The 27574-nt window shown below is 42.7% G+C and overlaps 1 protein-coding gene across 2 annotated transcripts in view; it reads right to left on the bottom strand.

Moving 5' to 3' along the window:
* Window positions 1-27574, bottom strand: part of mgat4b (alpha-1,3-mannosyl-glycoprotein 4-beta-N-acetylglucosaminyltransferase B) — a 215805-nt gene that overhangs the window by 71349 nt on the left and 116882 nt on the right. For both annotated transcript variants that reach the window (XM_035744560.2, XM_052488489.1), the window contains exons 4-6: window positions 25742-25875; window positions 16308-16354; window positions 13676-13789 (exon numbers count right to left, since the gene is read on the bottom strand). In XM_035744560.2, coding sequence (XP_035600453.1) covers window positions 13676-13789; window positions 16308-16354; window positions 25742-25875 — 295 coding nt within the window. The remainder of the gene's footprint in view (window positions 1-13675; window positions 13790-16307; window positions 16355-25741; window positions 25876-27574) is intronic.

The raw sequence follows: 27574 nt of genomic DNA, 5'->3' as shown, positions 1-27574 counted from the left end.
TCTCAATATGAAGTTAATTTACTTTGAATTCAATATATCCTGGCAGCAGCCTTAAAACATCCACTGCACTTACATTTTACTCTTGGGATTTAGCTTACCACTGCATTTTTACATTACAAGCTAAAATATAATCAATAATATAAACTGTATATTACAGTACATCACTGGTGAAAATAATGAAATTTACACTAAACACTGCAATAGGCTATAGAGGACAGCGAGTCGAATACACTTCTTCATTCTAAATGGTATGCTAGAGTGACAGAGTAATTCCACCCCAACCTGTTTGCAAACTCTAAGAATCTCTGCATCGTAACACAGCATACTCAAGACGCAACAGGACAATAGTATAGGAGAACAAACGCAATGCACTTAGGCTTAGCCATCAACAACACTAGTGTGGATATTGGACCAGAGCCAGATTGCATGACTAAAGAGAACTACCACTAAGACAACAACACTAGAGGCAGACGGACCGGGGCAGTTGATGAACCGTGTGTGTGACATTGCCCTAGTTGCCGTGGTGACCTGAGAGTGACACCCTGTCCTGTCTGTCTCATTGGCCGTGATCCACTTCTAGTCCTGTTCACAGCTCAGTCATCTGGAAGTGTCTCTCTCTGACACATACACACACACACACACGTTCTATCTCCCTCATTTTATCATCAATCTTAGCCACTCTTTTTCTCTGACATCTTCACTTTCCTTTATCCATTTAATATATTATTGTGATTCGATCACACATCTTAACTGTCTCGCTCGCTCTAGCTCTGGTTACCTCCCATTGTCTTTGGTTCAGTCTCTCACTTCTTCTCACTTTACGTCTCCCTCCCTCTCTGTCCTGCTATTTCCCTCTCCCTTATTCTCTCTTGCTCTTTCCATGTCTATATGTTTACATTACATTGTTTACAAAGCAAGTGAAAAAGTTAAATCAAGTTAAATTAACAATAAAATAAATAAATAACAGTAAACATTACACTAACAAAAGCTCCAAAAGAATAAAGACATTTCAAATGTCATATTTTCTTCTGGCAACAGATCACAGAAATCTTGCTGCTGTGAAGGCCTGTTGTCTCTTAAAGAGCCAGGTCTGCCTACGGAGGGAGGTCTTTCTAAATAGCAAGGCTATTGAGTCAAAGGTTTCCTTAAGTTTGGGTCAGTCACAGTGGGCAGGTATTCTGCCACTGTGTACTCTCTGTTTAGGGCCATGCAATATTTTGTGTTTTATGTTGTACACTGAGGATATATTTTTTTTAATTCTGCATGCGGTCTCAATTTAGTGTTGGTCCCATTTTGTGAATTATTGGTTGGTGAGCGGACCCCAGACCTCACAACCATAAAGTGCAATGGGTTCTATAACTGATTCAAGTATTTTTATGTTGATTTGGTAGGTCGAATTTTATGTTCCTTCAGATGCCATAGAAGGCCCTTCATGCCTCTCAGATCGTTCCTAGCTTTGTTGAAGTTACCTGTGGCGCTGATGTTTCGGCTGAGGTATGTATCGTTTTTTGTGTGCTCTAGGGCAGCGTTTCATAAAGTATGGGTCGTAAATGGATAATTATTTCATTAATTACTGGAATTGATTTGGCCAAGTGCAACTGCGCTCTCGGTTCAGTGCGCTCTCTGCTTCTCAGCGGTCTCTGCTCATTTTGGCAGCTCCGCGAGTGGGAGAGGTGGAGGGAGATGCCCGTGTGCTTCGCTGTTTACCTGATTTTTTTTTTTTGCAGTTTTCTTGAAGATCACTCCGCAACCCACACGCTGCAGCGCTGTCGTTCAAGCCACTGACTTGTTATTCCCACTCGCCATCACTCACCGCTGTCATGAAATGGACTCATTGCTAGCCACGTGTTCTGGCTGAGCTCAATCGTCATGAAACGCAAATACAGTGATGACATTTAGTCTCTTCCATACAAACTTTGAGAAATAACGAGGAGCGCCCACAATGTGTGTTGTGTGGGGAAGTGCTTAGCAATGAGTCTCTCAAAACAAACAAATGAATAAAACGACACGTCCTGACCAAACATCCAGGCAGAACAGAGACAGTAAGTAAACCCAGGGAACAGGGCAGAATGCGTCAGGAAACAGTGCTTCGAAAGTGGAAAAGTAAGTGAACTTGCATGGCATTGTTGTCATTTTATAACAGGTGGTGATAAGCAGAAATAAGGGAGTACCATCTCGCATAGTAGTAGATTTGAGTTTCTCTTTCAAACAATCCCCTGGCCTTGTAACGTTACACAGCTAATAGCTAACGTTTAGCCAAAGCAAGCTAACTAGCTACTGATAGTGCAACCCCAAGAAACAGTACAGATGAAGATAAAAACATTATCAGGCCGATTGTACATTTTACCGTAGAAATTATTGTTGAAAACAAGTCGAGGTTGGTACTGTTGCTGTTACAAGTAGTAATTTTTAGTCTGAACTGGAATAAACTGATTGAAGCCAGATGCTTTTTGAGACAAACACACACACAGTTCTGGGTTGCTCATCTGCAACAGGTAGCGGTCTCCTGCCTGACTGAGAAAGCAGTAGATGTTCTGATCCAGTTTTGCACCACATACCGATGATGCAAGTCAGGGTTCTCAAGTACAGAAACAGTCGCAATGCTGAGCATGACCTCAGTGTTGTACTGTCAAAAACTGAGCCCAGAATAGACATGCTTGTTGAAAACTTCGGATCATTTATCTGTACTGTTACTTAGGGTTGCACGATCAAAAAGACTGTGTGTGTTCTGTTATACATCTGTGGGATGTGATCAATCAGTTCATTCCAGTTAAGAATTAAATGATTTATTGTATTTTAACAGCAACAGTTCCAACCTAGACAGGTATAAAAAAAAAAGTGCATTTTTAATGGGGAAAAATAAACATGAAAATATATCTTTGGGTATTTCATTGTTATTTGTTTTTGTATATATTGCTTTTTTTTTTAGGCATAAGGGCAATGAAATGTACCGATATTTGCAAATAGTTGCATATTTTCCTAAGCTTGGGTCCCAGGAAAACACAGCATTTCTCATTTGGATCCCAGGCTGAAAAAGTTTAATAACCCCTGTGTAACAGTATAGCTTCCGTCCCTCTCCTCGCCCCTACCCGGGCTCGAACCAGGGACCCCCTGCACACAGACAACTGACACCCACAAAGCATCGTTACCCATCGCTCCACAAAAGCCACGCCCCTTGCGGAGCAAGGGGAACCACTACTGCAAGGTCTCAGAGCGAGTGAAGTCACTGATCGAAACGCTATTAGCGCGCACCACCGCTAACTAGCTAGCCATTTCACATCGGTTACACCTGGTCTAGGGCAACGGTGTCTAGATGGAATTTGCATTTGTGGTCCTGGCAACTGAACCTTTTTTGGAACACCATTATTTTTGTCTTACTGAGATTTACTGTCGGGGCCCAGGTCCGACAGAATCTGTGCAGAAGATCTAAGTGCTGCTGTTGGCCCCCCTTGCTCAGACGAACAAGATCATCAGCAAAGAGTAGAAATCCGACTTCAGATTCAAGTAGGGTGAGGCCGGATGCTGCAGACTGTTCTAGTGCCCTCACCAATTCGTTGATATACAGTGCCTATGGAAAGTTTTCAGACCCCTTGACTTTTTACACATTTTGTTACATTACAGCCTTATTTTAAAATTGATTTATAAAAAATGTTGCTCATCAATCTACACACAATACCCAATAATGACAAAGCGAAAACAGATTTAGACATTTTTGCAAATGTATTAAAAATAAAAACAGAAATACTTATTACTTATTATATTTACGTAAGTATTCAGACCCTTTGCTATGATACTCGAAATTGAGCTCATGTGCATCCTGTTTCCATTGATTATTTACATTTTAAATTAACAGTAACCTTTATTTAACTAGGCAAGTCAGTTAAGAACAAATTCTTATTTACAATGACGGCCTACACCAGCAAAACCCAGACGGCACTGGGCCAATTGTGCGCCGCCCTATGGAACTCCCAATCATGGCCGGTTGTGATACAGCCTGGATTCAAACCAGGGTGTCTAGTGGCGCCACAAGCACTGAGATGCAGTGTCCTCGACCTCTGCGACACTCGGGAGATTATCCTTGAGATGTTCTACAACTTGATTGGAGTCCACCTGCAGTAAATTCAATTGATTGGACATGATTTGGAAAGGCACACACCTGTCTATATAAGGTCCCAGAGTTGACAGTGCATGTCAGAGAAAAAAACAAGCCATGGGTTCAAGGAATTGCCTGTAGAGATCCGAGACAGAATTGTGTAAAGGCACAGATCTGAGGAAAGGTACCAAAACATTTATTTTAGCATTAAAGGTCCCCAAGAACACAGTGGCCTCCATCATTCTTGAATGGAAGACTTTTGGAACCACCAAGACTCTTCCTAGAGCTGGCTGCCTGGCCGAACTGAGCAATCGGGAGAGAAGGGCCTTGCTCAGGGAGGTCACCAAGAACCAGATGGTCACTATGACAGAGGTCCAGAGTTCCTCTGTGGAGATGGGAGAACCTTCCAGAAGGACAACAATTTCTGCAGCACTCCACCGATCAGGCCTTTATGGTAGAGTTGCCAGATGGAAGCCACCCCTCAGTAAAAGGCACATGACAGCATGCTTGGATTTTGCCAAAAGGCACCTAAAGGACTCTCAGACCATGAGAAACAAGATTCTCTGGTCTGATGAAACCAAGATTGAACTCTTTGGCCTAAATGGCCAAGCGTGATGTCTGGAGGGAACCCTGGCACCATCCCTACAGTGAAGCATGGTGGTGGCAGCATCATGCTGTGGGGATGTTTTTCAGCGGCAGGGACTGGGAGACAAGTCAGGACTGAGGGAAAGATGAATGGAGCAAAGTACAGAGAGATCCTTGATGAAAACCTGCTCCAGAGCGCTCAGGACCTAAGACTGGGACGAAGGTTCACCTTCCAACAGGACAACAACCCTTAGCACACAGCTAAGACAATACAGGAGTAGCTTCGGGGCAAGTCTCTGAATGTCACCCCACGGCCTTGTGGAAAGAAATGTGTGTTTTTTGCCAATTTTAACCGCACACCCTGACACAGTTCCAATAGCTCGAGGCATCAGAAAGTATGTGTATGGAACAGTGGTGTGTGTTCTCTTAGAGAGAGTTCTGTCCTGTTAGAAGATGCTCTCACCCAGAACTTGTGACAACCACAGTTATTACTGGCCCTGGCCTACCAATCTAAACAGAGGGGAAGTTTGACGATGTGTGTGTAGTTGTGTTTTTGAGTAGGTGCATTTGAAAGAGTATGCAGGTGTTTTGCATGAGTGTGCAGGTGTTTTGCATGCGGGTGCGTTTGCAGTTGGTTATGTGTGTGTGACTAGTTAAATACTTCAGCGAGACATGGGCCCCTGTCTTAAGTGCTCCTCATGAATAAGCAATGGCAGTGGCCTGTAGCAGCCCAGGGAGCCATTCTCCCTGCTCACACTCATTACTGCAGCACATAAATCAGACGCACAGACGCACGCACAAACACATCCGTGCGCGTTAAACTAAGCATACATGCAGAGAGACACATACTGAACTAAACACACACACAAACACACTAAAATGACTACACATAGAGTACACACACACAGTCACGACTGCACAGACACACACACCCAGACATGCACGCAAAAGACACAAAGGATAAACATCCTACACACACCCACTGTGGATGTGGTGGTACGGGCAGTGCACCTGCTAACACGATACACCTGGCTAATGTAGCGGTAATAATCACAAAGAGCTGGGGCAGAATGTCTGCGTTCAACATCATAGCTCAACACCTGGACAGGCAGGGACTAATTCTCCCTCTCTCTTTTTCACACACACACACACACACACACACACACACACACACGATCATGTGGGCACAAGTTGTGTGCAGGTGAGTGTGGGTATGAATGTTTGTACCTGGCGGGATTGTGAGTGAGGAGAGTTGTGCCCTCCCTTTCCCAGATTAGTAATCATATCAGAGTGAGGCCCGTCCTAGACCTCTAATCTGAACAAATCTCCCCGGATTACACACACAGGTGAAAGAGAGAGCCTGGCACACCCACGGATGAGAGGAGAGACAGCAGGAGGGAAACTTGATTTCATCCTTCTTTATTTCTATCATAAAGCCTATATTAAGCAGGCTACGCAAATGAGCTACAAAGTAGCCAAAGCAGTTATAAGTCAACTAAGCAGGAGTTTATTAAAACAGTGACTAGATTTTTTTAAGGGTTGTGGGGCGAGAGGTAAATTGAGTCTATGGATTACTTTGCCTTGGTAGATGACCATGGCTGAGTTAGGAATGGAAGAGCTATGAGCAGCAGCACAGACACACGTGGCTTGACTTGACTTCACACAGCCATCCGCCTTCAGCAAGTCTCATCTTCAACAAAAAAAAAACATGCAGCTCAGCCAAGTGCAAAATAAAACAAAGAGCAGACTGACTGCACGCAGAAAGGATCACCACACACAACCCCACCCTCAGAGACGTACGGCCAGACTAACGCACAAATAAACAAAGAAAGGCAAACATACTTAGGCACATCCAGTCAGGTCCAAGTTTCAGGCTCCTGGAAGAGGCAAGCAGGTCTTTAGTGAAAATCCCCTCGTAGTGGCTAAAGTTCATGATGCCGATGACCTTAGCAAAGGCCCCAGGACCAGTGAAAGCAAAATAGCTCCATAACATCAAAGATCCACAACCATTTTTTTACAGCAGGTATTTTCTGCTTATGTATCCTTATTTTGACACCAAACCCACCAATGTTGTGCGTGGCCATAGAGCTATATTTTCATGTAATCTGACCATAGCACCGGTTGAAATCCAAGTGTCAATGCAATTTAATAAACCCCAGGGGCTTACATTTGTAAAACAAATAATAAGAAAAATGGTGTTGGATCATTAATGTAATGTGGCTATGTTGCTTCCAATGGTCCTGGGACCCTTGTTAAAGTCATCAGCATCTTGAACATTACCCATTACCAGGACGTTTTAGCCCAAAACCTGGTTGCCTCTGCCAAGAGGCTGAAACTTGGCTGGAAGTGAATCTCCCCGCAAGACAGTAACCCCAACCACACACAAAAATCCACAAATGATTAATTAATCAAATGATTAATCATATCAAAATGAACATTCAACATTACTCAGTCTATGGACTTGAACACCATTGAAAACCTGTAGTTTGAATTAAAGAGGGCAGTCCATAAGCAAAGATGAAGGATATCAAGAATCTGGAAAGATTCTGTATGGGCTGACGGTGAAGTAGACATACTTGGTATTCATATCACAAAATACACTGCTCAAAAAAAGAAAGGGAACACTAAAATAACACATCTTAGGTCTGAATGAATGAAATATTCTTACTAAATACTTTTTTCTTTACATAGTTGAATGTGCTGACAACAAAATCACACAAATTATCAATGGAAATCAAATTTATCAACCCATGGAGGTCTGGATTTGGAGTCAGACTCAAAAAGAAAGTGGAAAACCACACTACAGGCTGATCCAACTTTGATGTAATGTCCTTAAAAAAAGTCTAAATGAGGCTCAGTAGTGTGTGTGGCCTCCACGTGCCTGTATGACCTCCCTACAATGCCTAGGCATGCTCCTGATGAGGTAGTGGATGGTCTCCTGAGGGATCTCTTCCCAGACCTGGACTAAAGCATCCGCCAACTCCTAGACAGTCTGTGGTGCAGCGTGGCGTTGGTGGATGGAGCGAGACATGATGTCCCAGATGTGCTCAATTGGATTCAGGTCTGGGGAACGGGCGGGCCAGTCCATAGCATCAATGCCTTCCTCTTGCAGGAACTGCTGACACACTCCAGCCACATGAGGTCTAGCATTGTCTTGCATTAGGAGGAACCCAGGGCCAACCGTACCAGCATATGGTCTCACAAGGGGTCTGAGGATCTCATCTCGTTACCTAATGGCAGTCAGGCTACCTCTGGCGAGCACATGGAGGGCTGTGCGCCCACCCCCCAAAGAAATGCCACCCCACACCATGACTGACCCACCGCCAAACCGGTCATGCTGGAGGATGTTGCAGGCAGCAGAACATTCTCCACGGCGTCTCCAGACTCTGTCACGTGCTCAGTGTGAACCTGCTTTAATCTGTGAAGAGCACAGGGCGCCAGCGGCGAATTTGCCAATCTTGGTGTTCTCTGGCAAATGGCAAACGTCCTGCACGGTGTTGGACTGTAAGCACAACCCCCACCTGTGGACATCGGGCCCTCATACCACCCTCATGGAGTCTGCTCAAACAGTCAGAAACAGACACATTCACATTTGTGGCATGCTGGAGGTAATTTTGCAGGGCTCTGGCAGTGCTCCTCCTTGCACAAAGGCGGAGGTAGCGGTCCTGCTGCTGGGTTGTTGCCCTCCTACGGCCTCCTCCACATCTCCTGATGTACTGGCCTGTCTCCTGGTAGCGCCTCCATGCTCTGGACACTACGCTGACAGACACAGCAAATCTTCTTGCCACAGCCCACATTATTTTCCATCCTGGATGAGCTGCACTACCTGAGCCACTTGTGTAGGTTGTAGACTCTGTCTCATGCTACCACTAGAGTGAAAGCACCGCCAGCATTCAAAAATGACCAAAATATCAGCCAGGAAGCATAGGAACTGAGAAGTGGTCTGTGGTCCCACCTGCAGAACCACGCCTTCTTTGGGGGTGTCTTGCTAATTGCCTATAATTTCCACCTGTTGTCTATTCCATTTGCACAACAGCATGTGAAATGTATTGTCAATCAGTGTTGCTTCCTAAGTGGACAGTTTGATTTCACAGAAGTGTGATTGACTTGGAGTAACATTGTGTTGTTTAAGTGTTCCCGTAATTTTTTTGAGCAGTGTATATAAATGATCTTTCCACAATGAATTTCCATAGAAAACTAGTCAAAATAGACAAGATCCTGCAACCATGGGGAGGTAAAAACGTGTTTATTTGTGGAACAATTACACTGATTAACTCCTAGGTCATATTTCAGTTTCATCATTTACTTATGGCCCTGCCTACTCCTGATGATTCGTTTTTCAAGTCATATGAGCACATTTGTATTTTTTTTGGCTTCATCTGGGATGCTAAACCAGACAAGATAAAAAGTGCCTATCTGTATAACGAATATGAACTGGGTTGGCTGAGATGATTAAATATAAAAGCACTAAGCCTCTCTAAAATCATCACATACAAAAGTATTACTTGAACCCAAAATGTTTCTCAAGTAGATTACTAAAATAAGCTCATTCGTTGTTTAAATATTTATTTTTTGCCTTTGTGCAGATTGCCATGCCTCAAAAGACCTGCATTTATGGAAAAGATGTTTGAAAATGGTATTTTGTTTTTAAATTATATTGTAGATTGGAATTGTAGAGTTGCCTTTCATGGAGTTATCCGAATTGTGTGGGAAGGTCTGCTCAATCCAATATTACAACCAATTGATTACAGCATTACTCCAAAAATGGAGCAGGCAGGTGGCAGTGGCAGGAGGTAGGGAACTGGTCTGTCTGCCCAATATAAAGGATCAAAACTGGCGGAGGATAAAAAATACCATAGGAAAGTATACCAGTTTTATTTGAGGACCAGGATGTTGACAGCAGTGCCATACAGATTGCAAAATAGATGGGAAGATATTTTTTATGCACCGATTCCATGGCACAGGGTGTATAGGTTGATTCAAGACTTCGTGCTTTTCAGCTAAACGTATTGTATCGTATTCGTTGTGAGGGTCTCGGACGGTTCAGGGTCAGCTGTCTTTTTCACAAGTACCAACACACGGGTGTGATCGTTCTACAGTGGTCCCGGTGTGATTAGAACGCTGATTTAGAATGGCCAGTTTCGAATGACGCAACAATCAGCATTTGAGCTGCCCACACTTTTTTTAGGAAACATTTTGCACAAACACAGTCCTTACAACGTTATGTCCAGAATGTGAGCAGTTTATTTTTGGATGCAATGTTCAGACATTCACAGAAGTATCTATAGCATAACACAATCATCCAAACCGGAAAAATGTAGGCTACATTTGTCCTAGCGCCAACCGAGGAAAGATTGACATAACACAAGCGGTCATATTTGTATAACTCTCGCTGACAAACTACAATATGAAATTACTATTTATAATTAATCACGTCACGGGTGAGCTCACCATTGATCGAAATATTTGAGTAAAACACTCTCTCCAAATCGAAAGTAATCCGACGATGGGTAGTTTTTGCGCGCTGCCATGCTTTTTGATCCTCGCAGAAACCAAAGATAATAAGAGGAGACAAGATGAGTTTGGTCTGTTTATAGTATGCATGTTCAAGAGGGGGGTGTCGTCCACCATCGTTTACATCCCACCATTAATTTCCGTAAGTCCTCAAAAAATGAGTGAACCTTTACTCCACCTAATTTTGTTATAACATCTTTGGTCCAGCAGAAGATTACGTGAAACCCAGAATGCATTGTATGTCAACAAACATGGCTACATGCTGGAATTAGTTTAGCTCATCATAATCAGTACAACCACAAAAAAAAGTATTTTACACACATAATATGTGCCCATTACAATCTATGCCACAACCTTACCTCATTTGCACACACTGTATATATACGTTTTCTCTATTGTATTATTGACTATGTTTGTTTATTCCATGTGTAACTCTGTGTTGTTGTTTGTGTCGCACTGCTTTGCTTTATCTTGGCCACGTCGCAGTTGTAAATGAGGACTTGTTCTCAACTAGTCTACCTGGTTAAATAAAGGTGAAATAAAAAATAAATATGCAAGAATCGGAATGCATGAAAACAATTGGGAAGTGCTTGGGGAATTTTGTCCCGGTCAGAAATGTCCCAAAAATGAATTGTCCGCAAAAGCAAAAATGACATTTTTTTTATGTGAATAAATGAGGATGCGGAAAACACCTCAATTCAAACTGTAACAACTTAATAATTGGTTGTTAATTTAACATTGAAACAGCCTATAAATAAAAACAGGCTAAGTGGCTTGGTTTGAGGGCAGCGTGGATTAAATGTACTGTTGTGTAACAATCACAAACTGGAACGGCGAGAACGTTCTAACTTCACGTGCATAAAAGAAAACTCACGCTGGGGCGACGTTTGAGATATTTGGAACTCACGCATGAAAGGGTTTTAACCTCTCTGAACTACCCATCCCAGATACGTGTTTGAATTCGACAACATACGGTGTTCGGCAACAAATAGTCGTATTAAACATTCCTGAAAATACAAGTGTCTCACATGCTTCAATAGCCTAGAATCTTGCTAATCCAACTGCGTTGTCATATTTAAAAAATGATTTATGGCGAAAGAATACGCTGCGATTATCTGAGCACAGACCCCCATATCAAACTACTTATTCAGCCAGCACTTGCGTAACAAAATCACAGATTGCATTGAAATAAATAGTTTACCTGTGAATATCTTGCTCTGGTTGCAATCCCAAGGCTCATTGTTACACAATGAATGGTCTTTTGTTCGGTTAAATACATGTTTTATAGCCTAACACAAAACATTTTGTGAACGCTTATCTCGTTGAATTTCGTGTCATTCATGTTTCGACGTAACATCCAAAGTAAATACACAGTATTTCCCTGACTTTATCCAGTCATGTTTGGTTTCCTTGCAATCAACTGTTTGTTTGTAACACTTTCATTTTGCGGGACGTATTGACCCGGAAAAAACAATTGGAAGACAACAAGTGACGAGCTCATTGTGCACCAATTATATGACCACTGTCTCGTTGATTGACTGTATTTTAACCCAATGACCACTGATCGTCTTGAAATCTAGCTGGGTAGATAGCCAATGAGCAGAGGTAAACGGCAATATCCCATGGTTCTTTGTTGTAAGACAAACCTTTCCATTGAACGCTGGCGTAAGGACCGTTCTTTCGTCGTTGCCAATTTAACCGTGAAGGAGCGAAGCTTAATACGCACAGCAGTATTTCGGTGACTTGCATCTTCAGCTGTTTGTTTATCCAACATCATGGCGAATAAGTCAAGGAAAGCTAATTCTAAGACTAGATATATACGAATGTAGAAACAATTTTAGAGGAAATTGATCGTGAAAGTGAGACAGATCTGCTTTTTGAAGACTCCATTAGCTCCCATAGCTTTGATTCTGAAACTGAGGCATATTTTTTGAACGGAGAGGACATTGTTTTGGAATGGTAAGTTGCTCTCATGCTAATGCTGTTCTTTCTCTCGGAGGACCTGAGCCCTTGGACCATGCTTCAGGACTACCTGCCATGATGACTCCTTGCTGTCCCCAGTCCACCCGGCCTTGCTGCTGTTCCAGTTTCAACTGTTCTACCTGCGGCTATGGAACCCTAAAATGTTCATTTTTACACTTGAGGTGCTGTCCTGTTGCACCCTCTACAACCACTGATCTCCACCCGGCACAGCCAGAAGAGGACTGGCCACCCCTCATAGCCTGGTTCCTCTCTAGGTTTCTTCCTAGGTTTTTGCCTTTCTAGGAAGTTTTTCCTAGCCACCGTGCTTCTACACCTGCATTGCTTGCTTTTTGGGGTTTTAGGCTGAGGCTATTTAAATAGATTTGATTTGATAGAGGACTGAGGGTCTTCCAAATATTGAAAGTGTGTAAATAGTTACCCATGTTATTTTGTAAATGTATATATATTTTTTTTAATCAATAATAATTTTCTTCACATCTTTTTTTCATATATTTTTTTTTTTTTTTTTTTGGGGGTGTTAAAATACCATTTTGGTATTTTGTATATAGTTATTTGTTTCAAATTGTATACCTTCACCAATTTGGCCACTTGGGTACATTTGGGCTACTTGTGTGGGACACCTGGGTGACTTCATGATAAATGTCATGTAGCACACTCATTTTGGAAGTTATCATATCCTTGGTCCTGTGCCTGAGCCACAGGCTGTTAGATTTGAGTATGTCTTCAGGCGGAAATTGCACAAAGTAGGGGGGTAGCTCTAAGAGGTTTTAAGATTTAAAAAATATATATATATAACTTGTTAAACAATCTCTTTCTCTGAGAAATTGTATTTGTTTAATTGTATTGTATAAAATAAATAAATAAATTGAGCATAAAATATATCTCAGTATTTGTATTATTTATTTTATACAGTCTTTTTTGCTCGTCTTTATCAAGGGTGCCAAAAGAATTTGACCTGACTGTAAATACTCACACACACCAACACATACACAGACAGGTACTTAGGTAGACAAGTAGTGAGTTAGACACACAGCTAGATAGCTAATCAAACAGACCAACAGACAGACAGACTCTCTCATACACACATTTATGCACGCATAGTCATGACCATTAAATATTCACACATCATGCAGAAGAGTGCTAAATAAAAGAAGACAACAGTCTCGACGTTGGAATGTCACACACGCACATTCATTCACACCCAGCGGGGTACTAAATAAGTGACGAGAGAAGGGCTGAGGTGATGTCATCAAGTCACACAAGAACAGAGGAGTGGAGAGTGTCCCTCAACTCAGACTCAACCTGACGGTATTCCACACACACACACACACACGCACGCGAGCGCACAACAACGAATCGTCACAGCATCCTCATATGAAACAACGGGCCACGGTTCAAGACAAGACTTGAATATAAACTAGTCTCCTGTACTGAACTGCAGTGGGTTGCTCAGACAGTTGTGAAAGCTGCAGCAATCTGCTGGGAAGGCTGCCGTATTACCTGACCCTCTCCTTGGGGTCTCCGAAGGACTCTTTGAGACGGGAGAAATCGGGGTAGAAGTGGACTGATGGAGAGATGATCTCTAGAAGACCTGACTGGATCTCAACTGGAAATCTGAAACAGAGAGAAAGGGGAGGGGAAAGAGAGAGAAGGCGGAGGGTAAAGAGAGAGAGGTATCAACTATACATTTTATTTTCTACAACTATCATACAGACACAGCCCTGTTGGGATAGACAAAGAGACAAAGAGACGGACGGACGGACTGACAGACGCGACAGCATGTTGGTCCCTCCCACCCTGTGCATAATCACTTCCTCTCGTCAGGTTATTCAAATGCCTGACAGGATCGCGCGCACACACACAAACACACAGCAAAAAATACACTGAAATGAATTTGTATTAGTCAGCTGTTTCTTGATCCGCAAATGCTGATAACCCATTCACAACCGCCTGACTACATATGATAATATATAGAAAAAGATACACCGAAATGCATTTGAATTAGTCAGCTGTTTCTTCACCCGCAATTGCTAATAACCCATGTACGACCGCCTGACTATATATGATAATATATAGAAATGATATAGAAAATGCGCTGTAGGCATAACAGTTCCATTTTTTCTCTTGAACATTTACTTAACAATTCAGTTTTTCTTCAAAGTTTCTTCATTTACTTATTGAATATTTAGGCCTACTTTGCTTAAACATAACATTTCAAACAGCCTAAATTGACACATTGTGCATGCTTTTGTGAAAAAAAGTCAAACAATAAAACACACGTTGAGCAGACTTACGAACTAAAGCCAGATAAAAAGAATGAAAGAAAAACCTCAATGTAGCCTATAGTTGTGAATTGCTTGAGTTGCAAATGCTTGAATATGAATTGGTCACACCCAACAGGAAGCAGAATTCTAATTAAAGGAAGTAGAATTTCATTCAATACAATTCAAATGGCTTATTTAACACCATAGTAATGTTTATTTTGACAATGTATGGTTACCAATACCATGTAGCATAAGCTTGAAATATTTATTTTTAAAACTCGTTCTCCTATAACAATTTTTCATAATTATATTGGACTAGAAATATTTTAAGATCATGTTGTGGGTTGTAAATTTAATAATTCCCCTAATGTTTTAAATATTAGAAAACACTGCAGTATGGAAGCGAACAATGTAACATCTCATGACAAGGAAAAATACAAAAATATCTTTGAGTTATAATCAAACTAATGAAATGGTATGTGTAATACTTGCATCAATAAGTGGCATATTCTTTTGATAAAAGATTTGAAAAACGAATTAGAATTTCATGTTTCACATCTCAGTTGAATTGGTTTGAATGACATTTTACTTCCTTCCAATTCTGCTTCATGTGGGGTGTGGCCAATTCAAATTCAATGTTTGAATTCAATTCAATTCAGATAAGGACGTACAAAGAGAGAGAGGATCCAATCATGAGAGAGACAGGGGTCAAGTGTGCATCACTAACCCTGCCAATCACCCAGGACAGGAAAAGCTGCCCCTTAGGAACTCACATGCACACACACTAACTCACAATAGTTCACACCACACACACTCACCCCCCTCTCTCCTGTGTTTCCAATCTCACTGAGAGAACGACAAGGTGACAGGGGGCACATTCAACCTCCCTCCTGCCCTCTTCTCTCCCCTCCCCCTTCCTTCCGTCAACCCCCATAGCCATCTCCAACCATGTCCGTGTCCCAAATGACACCCTATTCCTTATGTAGCACACTACTTCTTCCCAGGGCCCATCAGGCTCTGGTCAAAAGCAGTGTACTTTAGGGAATATGGTGCCATTTGAGACGCAGCCCATTTCCCCTGAGGTGACACTGCTAGGGGGCTTAGGAGAGTGACAGTGACGGAGTGACCACTGGTATCATCTTGGGTCAAAATGGCCACCTCGGCAGGAAAGAGCTCTGGCTCAATCTCCCACTGACAAACATGACTGTCTAAAACAGCAGGTTCTTAAACCTGCACAGTGGGCAATTTGTGAGGGGGGATACTGTCGGTCTATGGAAGTTGCTAGGAGGATAGGTTTGGGTTTGGGGTTAAGGTTAGGAAATATAGGATTTTGAATGGCACTGAATTGTGTGTCCCCACAAGGTTAGTTATACAAGACTTTGTGTGTGTGTGTGTGTGTGTGTGTGTGTGTGTGTGTGTGTGTGTGTGTGTGTGTGTGTGTGTGTATGTGAGCGCATGATGGAAGGTAAACAGGATACAGTGAAATGCACACACCACAAATAAACAAACATGTATTCAAATAGAAATACACTATGCACACACGTCAAAGAAGACAGAAGTGCACGTGTGGAATAGATCCAAGACTTAAACAGACAAGCAGAGACCAAACGTCACATATGGGCACAAGTAGAGTGAATACATCTCACACACACACACACGCGCACGCACACACACAAAGCACATGAACATGCAAACATCAAACGCAGGTAGCAAACACACACAATAACAAAATCATTTAAAAATACTACACACACAAACACCTTATTCCACAGGTCCACCCAACACACACTGAGCCCGAATTGAAAGTGACAACAGTCCTCTCCATGGAGAGGCAGGTCTCCATGGAAACAGCATCCCGCGGTACTTACAGGCGCTTGAGGTTGTCAGCCACGCTGTTGGCATACTGTTGGTCCGTCTGCAAAACGAGAAACTTATTAATAAAAAAAAGACAAATAAAATCCAATGTCAATGCAGTTTTCTGTTCCATTAAGAGACGATATGGCTGCAGATAGAAAGCCTGTACATAATATACACACGGTTCCCATGTGTACTATTGTACACAAAGAACGATTTGCCTACAAGACTTTTGCCTTTGTCATTTACAATCTGCCCTGGATACAAAATAAAATAAAAAGCACAAATAAATTGCTTTTCTATCACAACAACAACAACGTCACAGTAATTGTGCAATGCATAAATAGTGTTCCAAGAAAGCCACAATGGAGATTGCGGGCTGTTCCAGTTTCGTCCCAAGTGGAAGCACCAGCTTGATGGTGTAATTATCTGGCTTTGTATAAATCCGACATCCAGAGCTGTGTTGAGGTCAAGGAGAGGATAATATGTACACACGTATACACCCACTGGCCAAATTTGCTTCACGACTTCCATATAAACCCACAGGAAAAACCAACATCATGCTTGTTCAAGAGGGTTTGCCTCAAAAAAGTAATGCACAGTAACATTATGCAATACTAACGATGAATTATATAACTTAACAGCTGACGCCATCTTTCTTTGCTTGTTGCTCAGACTAGCCATGCCCTTCTGGAGGGCTAACTCCAAAACAGTCCTCAGAAATGTCTTGGCCATTAAACAACAAATGATTCCAAATTCCCTGACTATGTCTCTCCATCCCGAAAGGCTGACAGATGGAGAGAAGAATGGGGGAGCATTGTAGGTGGAGAGAGAGAAGCAAGGGATCAGACGTCTAACAGGAAACACCTGGGATCACGGACCACATCCTCCGCTCCTCAAATTAACCGGACGAGAGAGCAATAGAGGGAGGGAGGGGATGGGGACTACCACAAGGGAAATACAAAATAGCCTGTCAAATTTCCACCCTCGGTGCCAGGACAGCTATGAAAAACATTATCTTGTAAACAGGAGAAACCAGTAATTATTGACACCCTTAATAAAGATGAGCAAAAATGACGGTATAAAAAATAAATCATTCAAATACTGAGATAAATTGTATGCTGAAATAATTGGGAAATTATATTATTTTATACTAATACAATTGCTCAGAGAAAGAGATTTCACTTAACAAGTAATATTTTTATTTATTTATTTTTTCGCAAAAAGATAGGGGTCCCAATTATTGACACTTCTGTTTTCAATACCTTTCAATACCTCACCTTGCAAAAATAACGGCAACGAGCCTTTTCCTAAAATGTTTATATGAGTTGGAACACATTGGGAAGGATCTTAGACCATTCCTCCATGAAAATAAAACTCTTTGGCCATGAACACCAGGGGTAGGTTCGGAGTCGAAATGAGAATGCATGAGCAGAAAAGAACCCCATACCGACTGTGAAATATCGTGGTGAATCATTGATATTATGGGGCTATTTTACTTCCAATGGTCCTCGACCCTTGTTAAGGTCAACAGAATCGTGAACTTCACACAGTACCAGGACAATTTAGCCCAAAATCTGGTTTCCTAAGGCAGGAAGCTGAAAAGGTATAGGAAAAGAGATAGAAGTGAGAGAGAAGAGATTGAGAGAGAGACAATAAGACAGAGAGAGAAATTGGAAAAACAGAAATAACACCAGGCTGTTTTCATCTCTCCAAGGGGTTGGTGTGTGCTATATTAGGCCCCCTTCAACACCAGACCCCCCCACAGCTGATGAGCTAGTGGAGTGTCGCCCTCCTCAGCTCTGAGCCACTCCACTGGTGGAATGTACCATGACCCCAGAGGTGAGAAACAGGACCTCAGAGGTGACAATGTCTGCTGCAGAGTCCGTTAAGAGGCTTGCGACTTCAATTGACAGGACTGTCAAGGAACAAGCTTAAAAAGAATGACAGTCGGAAAACGACCTCTCCACATTGCGTTGGTGGTCTAGTACTTCAAAGCCTTGCTCGACAACCTGGCACCCTTGGTCCTGGACATGGAATGCTATTGAGGAACATGGGTGTATCATGACTTGTTCATGTGTTCAGCCAACGCGTCACGTGGGTTTTAGTGTATGAGTTTCATAGAACCATTGTTTCATATGTCATACACAGCCCTAATCTGTAGCCAGTCAATTTGCAACAGTCATGTAAAATCCGATGCAGTACAACGAGGTTACTACTACCTAACCAGGGGACCACGGTCATCGACAATACTGTCCCAACTAATCCCTTAACCTACTGTTCTAGTCCTGTTCCAACATGTGTAGTTACCTAGACAACGGAACCAAATAGTTTGCATCGTATTTGTTTAGTTCTGTGTTTTATTTGCTTATGGTCACACACTGACAGATGGAGACGCGAGGGAAAGAGAGGGATGGAGAGACAGAGGGACAGACATATGGATAGTTGAAGAGAGAAAGGGTGTGACATGTTTGGGAGGGAAAGAGAGAGGGATGGAAAGAGAGACTCGGAGAGAGAGAGCTGCTACTTCCGTGCTCTTGAGATGCCCCTATAGAGGCGTGGGTAATAAAAATGAGAGATGGCATAACCTAAGAGACATTCAGGAGAAGGAGAGGGATGGAAACACAAGAGAGGGGGGGTGAGCGAGAGAGAGAGAGAAATAAAGAAAAAAGAAAAGAGAACTACACAAAGAAAAACAAGGTGGAGAAAGAGAGGGGAAGATAGTGAGTGAGAAAGGGAAAAAGAGAGAAAGGGCGAGAGAGAGGCCTGCCAGCCATCGGAAAGTGTTAACTAATGCAGATGTCATTCATTGCCTTTTAACTATAGCCACTCTGGGGACTGTAACAAAGACAGACTGGGACTCAACACCACACACACACACACACTGACACACACTGCAGCAAGACACACACAGACACACATGCAGAGGCGCGCATGGACGCACACACACATACCACAAGACGCTACGAGACACACACACGTGTACACACAGGAACGGACAGGCACACACTAACACGCACCCACGCAAAATCCGTGTGTGGTGGGTGTGCGTCTGTGTGTGTGATTGACTAATGCTGGTGATAATAACTTGATGCATGGCTTAATCACAAAGTTCTATATGTATCTCGCTTCCTCATGACCTTTCCGGCTGGCCAGTCAGCTACACCATTAGTCAGTCTGCTCTTACATTATGCTATTACAGCAGGGGAAAGCAATACACTGGGAGGGGCACAGGCGCACACACACACACGCACATGCGCACACACAGAAATAAACACATTTTGGTTATACATGTACTATTCATGCTGTTGCACGCCTTACATTCACATGCACGCACACACACATAATCATTCATCACCACAGGGTCCTTTGGACTTAAATAACACTTTTACATGATTAGGGTTTCTTCACAATCCAATCGATTCCAGTGAACAAACACAGGCCTACCTGCGCAGCTAGCCTGTTCGCCATTGCATCACTAAGCAGGGGAGAGGGGAGAGGGGGATACCTCGTCAGTTGTACAACTGAATACGTTCAACTGAAATGTGTCTTCGGCATTTAAACCCAACCCCTCTGAATCAGAGAGGTGCGGGGGGCTGCCTTAATCAACATCAGCGCCCGAGGAACAGTGGGTTAACTGCCTTGCTCAGGGGCAGAATTACAGATTTTTACCTTGTCGGCTCGGGAGTATGAACTTGCAACCTTCCGGTTACTAGGCCAACGCTCTAACCACTAGGCTACCCTGCCGTCCCCCACTGGTATCCTGGACACCCCACACAACCCCAACATTACAGCCTTATTCTAAAACGGAATATTTAAAAAATCTATACACAATAAAGTGAAATCAGGTTTAGATTTTCTTTTACAAATGTAATAAATATACAAAACAAATACCTTCAGACCCTCAAAATTGAGCTCACCTGTTTCCATTGATCATCCTTGACACACTATAACTTTTTTTTACACATTTATTTAACTAGGCAAGTCAGTTTAGAACTAATTCTTATTTTCAATGACAGCCTAGAGTGTGTTAACTGCCTGTTCAGGGGCAGAATGACCTTTGTACCTTGTCAGCTTGGGAGTTTGAACTTGCAACCTTCCGGTTACTAGTCCAACGCTCTAACCACTAGGCTACCCTGCCGCCCAGGAGTCCACCTGTAGTAACATTTTTTATTGGACATGACTTGGAAAGGCACACCTGTCTAGATAAGGTCTCACAGTTGACAGGGCATATCAGAGCAAAAACCAAGCCATGAGGTCCAAGGAATTGTCCGTATAGCTCCGAGACAGGATTGTGTCAAGGGTACTAAAACGTTTGTGCAGCATTGAAGGTCCCCAAGAACACAGTGTCCTCTCCATCATTCTTAAATGGAAGAAATTTGGTACCACCATGACTCGTCCTAGAGCTGGCCCGCCAGACCAAACTGAGCAATCCGGGGAGAAGGACCTTGATCAAGAACCTGATTTTTAAAATTTTATACAAAACATTTAATTGAACCTTCATGTAACTATGCAAGTCAGTTCTGAACATATTCCTATTTCCAATCACAGCCAACCTCGGCCAAACCTGGACAACGCTGGGCCAGTTGTGCGCCGCGCTATTGGAACTCCCAATCACGGCCGGTTGTGATACGGCCTGGAATCGAACCAGGGTCTGTAATGACTCCTCTAGCACTGAGATGCAGTGCCTTAGACCGCTGTGCCACTTGGGAGCCCCGTCTGGGCACTCTACCATAAAGACCTGATTGGTGGAGTGCTGCAGAGATAGTTGTCCTTATGGAAGGGTGACGGCCTACCGATGGTCACTCTGACAGAGTGCCAAAGGGCACCTAAAGGACTATCAGACCATGAGAAACAAGATTCTCTGGTGTGATGAAACGAAATATTGAACTCTTTGGACTGATTGCCATGGGTCATGTCTGGAGGAAACCTGGCACCAACCCTACGGTGAAGCATGGTGGTGGCAGCATCATGCTGTTGGGATATTTTCAGCGGCAGGGACTGGGAGACTAGTCAGGATTGAGGCAAAGATGAACAGAGCAAAGTACAGAGAGAACCTTGATTAATACCTGCTCCAGAGCACCCTGGACATTAGACTGGGGTGAAGGTTCACCGTCCAACAGGACAATGACCTTAAGCACACAGCCAAGACTACACCGGAGTGGCTTCGGAACAAGTCTCTGAATGACCTTGAGTGGCCAGGCCAGAGCCCGGACTTGAACCTGAACGAACATCTCTGGAGAGAACTGAAAATAGCTGTGCAGCGACGTTCCACATTCAACCTGACAGAGCTTGAGAGGATCTGCATATTAGACTGGGAGAAACTCCCCAAATACAGGTGTGCCGAGCTTGTAGCGTCATACCCAAGAAGACACGAAGCAGTAACACAGCCAAAGGTGCTTCAACAAAGTGCTGAGTAAAGGGTCTGATTACTTATGTAAATGTGAACATTTCTAAAAACCTGTTTTTCTTTGTCATTGTGGGGTATTGTGTGTAGATGGATGAGGGGGGAAAACAATTGAATCCATTTTAGAATAAAGGTGTAACGTAACAACGTTCTGGAAAAAGTCAAGGGGTCTGAATACTTTCCGAATGCACTGTATATAGTACCAGTCAAAAGTTTGGACACAACTACTTGTTCAAGGGTTTTCTTTCTTTTTACTATTTTCTACATTGTAGAATAACAGTGATGACATCAAAACTATGAAATAACACACATGGAAGCATGAGGTAACAAAAAAGTGTTAAAGAAATCCAAATATATTTGAGAGTATTTGCCTTGACAGATTTGCACACTCTTGGAATTCCATAAACCCGCTTCATGAGGCAGTCACCTGGAATGCATTTCAATTAACAAGTGTGCCATGTTGAAAGTTACTTTGTGGAATATCGTTTGTTCTTACTGCGTTTGAGACAATCAGTTGTCTTGTGACAAAATACGGGTGGTATACAGAAGAAAGCCCTATTTGGAAAAAGAGCAAGTCCATATTATGGCAAGAACAGCTCAAATAAGCAAAGAGAAATTACAGTCCACAAAAACCACCAAGCGCTATGATGAAACTGGTTCTCATGAGGACCACCACAGAAAAGAAAGACTCAGAGTTACTTCTGCTGCAGAGGATAAGTTCATTAGAGTTAACAGCTTCAGAGATTGCAGCCCAAATAAATGCTTCACAGAGTTCAAGTAACAGACACATTTCAACATCAACTGTTCAGAGGAGACTGTGTGAATCAGGCCTTCATGAACGAATTGCTACAAAGAAACTACTAACTACTAAATGACAACAATAATAAGAAGAGACTTGCTTGGGCCAAGAAACACGAGCAATGGACATTAGAACGGTGGAAATCTGTCCTTTGGTCAGATGTCCAAATTTAAGATTTTTGGTTCCAACTGCCGGGTCTTTGTGAGATGCAGAGCAGGTGAACGGATGATCTCTGCATGTGTAGTTCCCACAATGAAGCATGGAGGAGGTGTGAATGTGTGGGGGTGCTTTGCTGGTGAGACTGTCTGTGATTTATTTAGAATTCAAGGCACACTTAACCAGCATGTCTACCACAGCATTCTGCAGCGACACGCCATCGCATCTGGTTTGCGCTTAGTGGGACTATCATTTGTTTTCCAACAGGACAATGACCCAACACACCTCCAGGCTGTGTAAGGGCTATTTGACCAAGAAGGAGAGTGACGGAGTGCTGCATCAGATGACCTGGCCTCCACAATCACCGGACCTCAACCCAATTGAGATGGTTTGGGATAAGTTGGACCGCAGAGTGAAGGAAAAGCAGCCAACAAGTCTTCAGCGTATGTGGGAACTCCTTCAAGACTTTTGGAAAAGCATTCTAGGTGAAGCTGGTTGAGATAATGCCAAGAGTGCAAAACTGTCATCAAGGCAAAGGGTGGATACTTAGAAGAATCTCAAATATAAAATATATTTTGATTTGTTCAACACTTTTTTGGTGAGTACATGATTCCATGTGGTATTTAATAGTTTTCTTGTCTTCACTATTATTTTACAATATAGAAAAAAGTATTTAAAAAATATATTTTTACAGTATGACTATTTCAGCTGGAAACTGTTGAATTGGCAGATTGTTTTTTTAATGGAATATCAATAAAAACAATAGAACTGGACTTCTTAAACTAGTTGAGTATCTGGAGCATCAGCATTCGTGGGTACAGGCTCAAAATGTCCAGAAGCAAATAACTTTCTTCTGAAGCTTTCATTGTCAATTTCTCGCATGGAATTAGCCTCCATTTCACGGAACAAGAATAGACTGACGAGTTTCAGAAGAAAGTCTTTGATTCAGGCTTTTTGAGCCTGTAATCGAACCCACAAATGCAGACGGTCCAGATACTAAGCTAGTCTGAAGAAGGACAGTTGTATTGCTTCTTTAAATCAGCACAACAGGTTTCAGCTCTGCTAACATAATTGCAAAATAGTTTTCTAATGATCAATTAGCCTTTTAAAATGATAAACTTGGATTAGCTAACGACGTGCCATTGGAACACAGGAGTGATGGTTGCTGATAATGGGCCTCTGTACGCCTATGTAGATATTACATTAATGGGCCTCTGCAACAATAGTCATTTACAACATTAACAATGTCTGCACTGTATTTCTGATCAATTTGATGTTATTTAAACGGACAGAAAATGTGCTTTTCTTTAAAAAATAAGGACATTTCTAAGTCACCCAAAACTTTGAACAGTAGTGTACATACAGTTGAAGTCGGACGTTTACATACACTTAGGTTGGAGTCATTAAAACTCGTTTTTCAACCACTCCACAAATTTCTTGTTAACAAATGATAGTTTTGTCAAGTCTTTTAAGACATCTACTTTGTGCATGACACAATTTTTCTAACAATTATTTACAGACAGATTATTTCACTTATAATTCACTGTATCAAACCATGCAGCTGTCATACCGCTCAGGAAGGAGACGCGTACTGTCTCCTAGAGATGAATGTACTTTGGTGCGAAAAGTGCAAATCAATCCCAGAACAACAGCAAAGGACCTTGTGAAGATGCTGGAGATAACAGGTACAAAAGTATCTATATCCACAGTAGAAGGAGCCAAAACCAGCATAAAAAAAAGCTTGACTACGGTTTGCAACTGTACATGGGGACAAAAATCTCAATTTTTGGAGAAATGTCCTCTGGTCTGATGAAACGAAAATAGAACTGTTTGGCCATAATGACCATTGTTATGTTTGGAGGAGAAAAGGGGGATGCTTGCAAGATGAAGAACACCTTCCAAACCGTCAAGCACAGGGGTGGCAGCATCATGTTCTGGGGGTGCTTTGCTGCAGGAGGGATTGGTGCACTTCACAAAATAGATGGCATCATGAGGTAGGAAAATTTAAAATTACCCCCACACCGGTACCCCCCTGTATATAGCCTCATTATTTAGCAAATATTTTCTAAACTCTATTTTCTTAAAACTGCATTGCTGGTTAAAGTGCTTGTTAAATAATGCTTTAAAGAATTTTACGGTAAGGTCTGTTGACAAATAACATTTTATTTTATTCGATACAGTACTACAATAAATTGTTTCAACTGGTACCGGGGGACCTTCAGAGAGTGTTTTGAGGCCTGTGGGATTCCTAATACACCTTTATATAGAAAGGTCATAGTGTGTAGCGCAAACTGCTTGGACTCTACAGACAGAAGTTGAATCGACTTTAGACAAGTCCCAAGATGCTTGTGGGGGGTAGCAGAGCAAAACGGAGATTCTCATCTTTCCATAGAGGGGTCATAATAGGCCAAACCATTCGGACACTACAGATGATTTTGCGAGAAGACCGATTTTCAGAATGTCTCATGGTCTGACAAATAGCGCTCTAGCTCTCACCTTTCACCGCAGATGCGGGAATGTTACATATGCAGATGCTGTGGATTGAGATGCATCCAATGCAAAGAAACATGTCTAGCTTAAACTGACATATTTTTATGGGGATGTTTTTATAATGCTAATTAGATTTCCGTGGGGGTGCGGAGATCGACCTTAGGGAGTTAATATGGGTCAGACAAGTTAGTGATGGATAGTGTCTAGGCTATTAGCGGAGCAGTAGGGGATGTGTGTGCTAGTGGCAGTAGCCTGGGGTAGCATCACTCATTAGCTCTTCAGATCACTGACCTTTTATAGACACAGTACATATACACTCACAAGCACGCAAGCAGACCCATACACACACACATAAAGAGTTCACGGACTCACTTCAAAAGCCATGACCACAGAAGGTCGGAACACACAGCAGACCACACACACACACACGCACACGCACACACACACACACACACACACACACACACACACACACACACACACACACACACACACACACACACACACACACACACACACACACACACACACACACACACACACACACACACACACACACACACACACACTCACTCTCTCATTCTATAGTATCTCACCTCAGCGATGAATACCACAATGACGCAGTCCTCCTTCTCTGCGGCGCTGAGCTCTGTCATCAGAGAACTGAGGGTGTCCGTCAGGTAGGAGTGGACCTCCCTCTTCACACTGGGCACGCCCATCACGATCGACACTGACGGGGACACACATAGACCAATCACAGTCAGTACAGGGAGAGAAAGAACCAACGACATGCTCAATTGTGTGGAATGAGCCAGTCAATAGAACTTATTACGGAGTGACATTTTACTGCGGTCACGTGGGTACGGATGAGAAAAATCCCTCAAATTCAGCCATTGGCGTGCATTCAAATTAGCCCCAAGGTTGCCTTGCTAAATCTTGTTCATTCTCTTAAATTAAATACCAAGTCTGTTTTCTCATTAGCTGGGAATGTTGTTGAAATGTTGATAAAACATACATTGGTCATATTGTCAATAACCTCACTGCAAGATGGTGCTGATAGAGATGGCAGCTTTGCTTCTAGTCCTTAGGAAACTGTGCAGTATTTTTTTTTTTTTAATGTATTATTTCTTACATTGTTAGCCCTTAAGTCTTATTACATATTGCCGGGAAGAACTATTGGATATCATAGAGACGTCAACTTACCAGCACAACCAGCACTACGGCCAGGAACACGACTTTCCCAAAGCGAATCATTTGACTGCACCTCCCAGGACATTTGTACTGATTCCAGAGGCCGACCCAAAACAGCGCCGCTGGAGGAGAGGGTGCCGGAGCAGTTTTCTAGTGAGAATTCGGATGTGCGTACACCACCCACCACTTTTAAGTATATTACTGGCTAATGTCCAGTCCCTAGTTAAGAAAGTCACCGAAATCAGGGCAAGAGTTGCTTTCCAAAGAGATATCCAGGATTGCAACATACTCTGTTTCACGGAAACATGGCTAGCTGGTGACATGCTGTCGGCGTCCGTACAGCCAATGGGATTTTCAGTGCATCTTGCCGACAGGAATAGACATCTCTCCGGTAAGAAGAAGGGTGGGGGTGTATGTTTCATGATTAACAACTCATGGTGTAATTGTAACAACATACAAGACCTCATGTCCTTTTGTTCACCTGACCTAGAATTCCTCACGATAAAATGCAGACCGTATTATCTCCCAATAGAACTCTCCTCTGTTATTGTCACAGCCGTGTATATCCCCCCGCAAGTGATACCAAGACGGCCATCAAGGAACTTCACTGGACTTCATACAAACTGGAAACCATATATCCTGAGGCTGCATTTATTGTAGCTGGTGATTTTAACAAAGCTAATTTGAGGACAAGGATACCTACAATCTATCAGCATATCGATTGCAGTACACGAGCAACACGCACAACCATTGCTGCTCTAACTTCCGCGATGCATACAAGGCACTCCCCCGCCCTCCTTTTGGCAAATCCGACCTTGACTCCATCTTGCTGCTCCCCTCCTATAGGCAGAAACTAAAACATTTAAACAAGTGAAACCTCGCAAGGCTGCCATCCCAGACGGCATCCCTAGCCGCGTTCTCAGAGCATGGGCAGACCAGTTGGCTGGTGTGTTTACGGACATATTCAATCAATCCCTATCCCAGTCTGCTGTCCTCACATGCTTCAAAATGACCACCATTGTTCCTGTTCCCAAGAAAGCGAAGGTAACTGAACTAAATGACTATCACCCCGAAGCACGCACTCCTGTCATTATGAAGTGCTTTGAGAGACTCGTCAAGGATCATATCACCTCCACCCTACCTGCCACACTAGACCCACTCCAATTTTCTTACCGCCCTAATAGGTCAACAGACGATGCAATCGCCATCACACTGCCCTATCCCATCTGGACAAGAGA

This window comes from Oncorhynchus keta, chromosome 30, assembly GCF_023373465.1.
Source record: "Oncorhynchus keta strain PuntledgeMale-10-30-2019 chromosome 30, Oket_V2, whole genome shotgun sequence".
NCBI lineage: Eukaryota > Metazoa > Chordata > Actinopteri > Salmoniformes > Salmonidae > Oncorhynchus > Oncorhynchus keta.
This window is presented reverse-complemented; position numbering and strand designations above follow the sequence as displayed.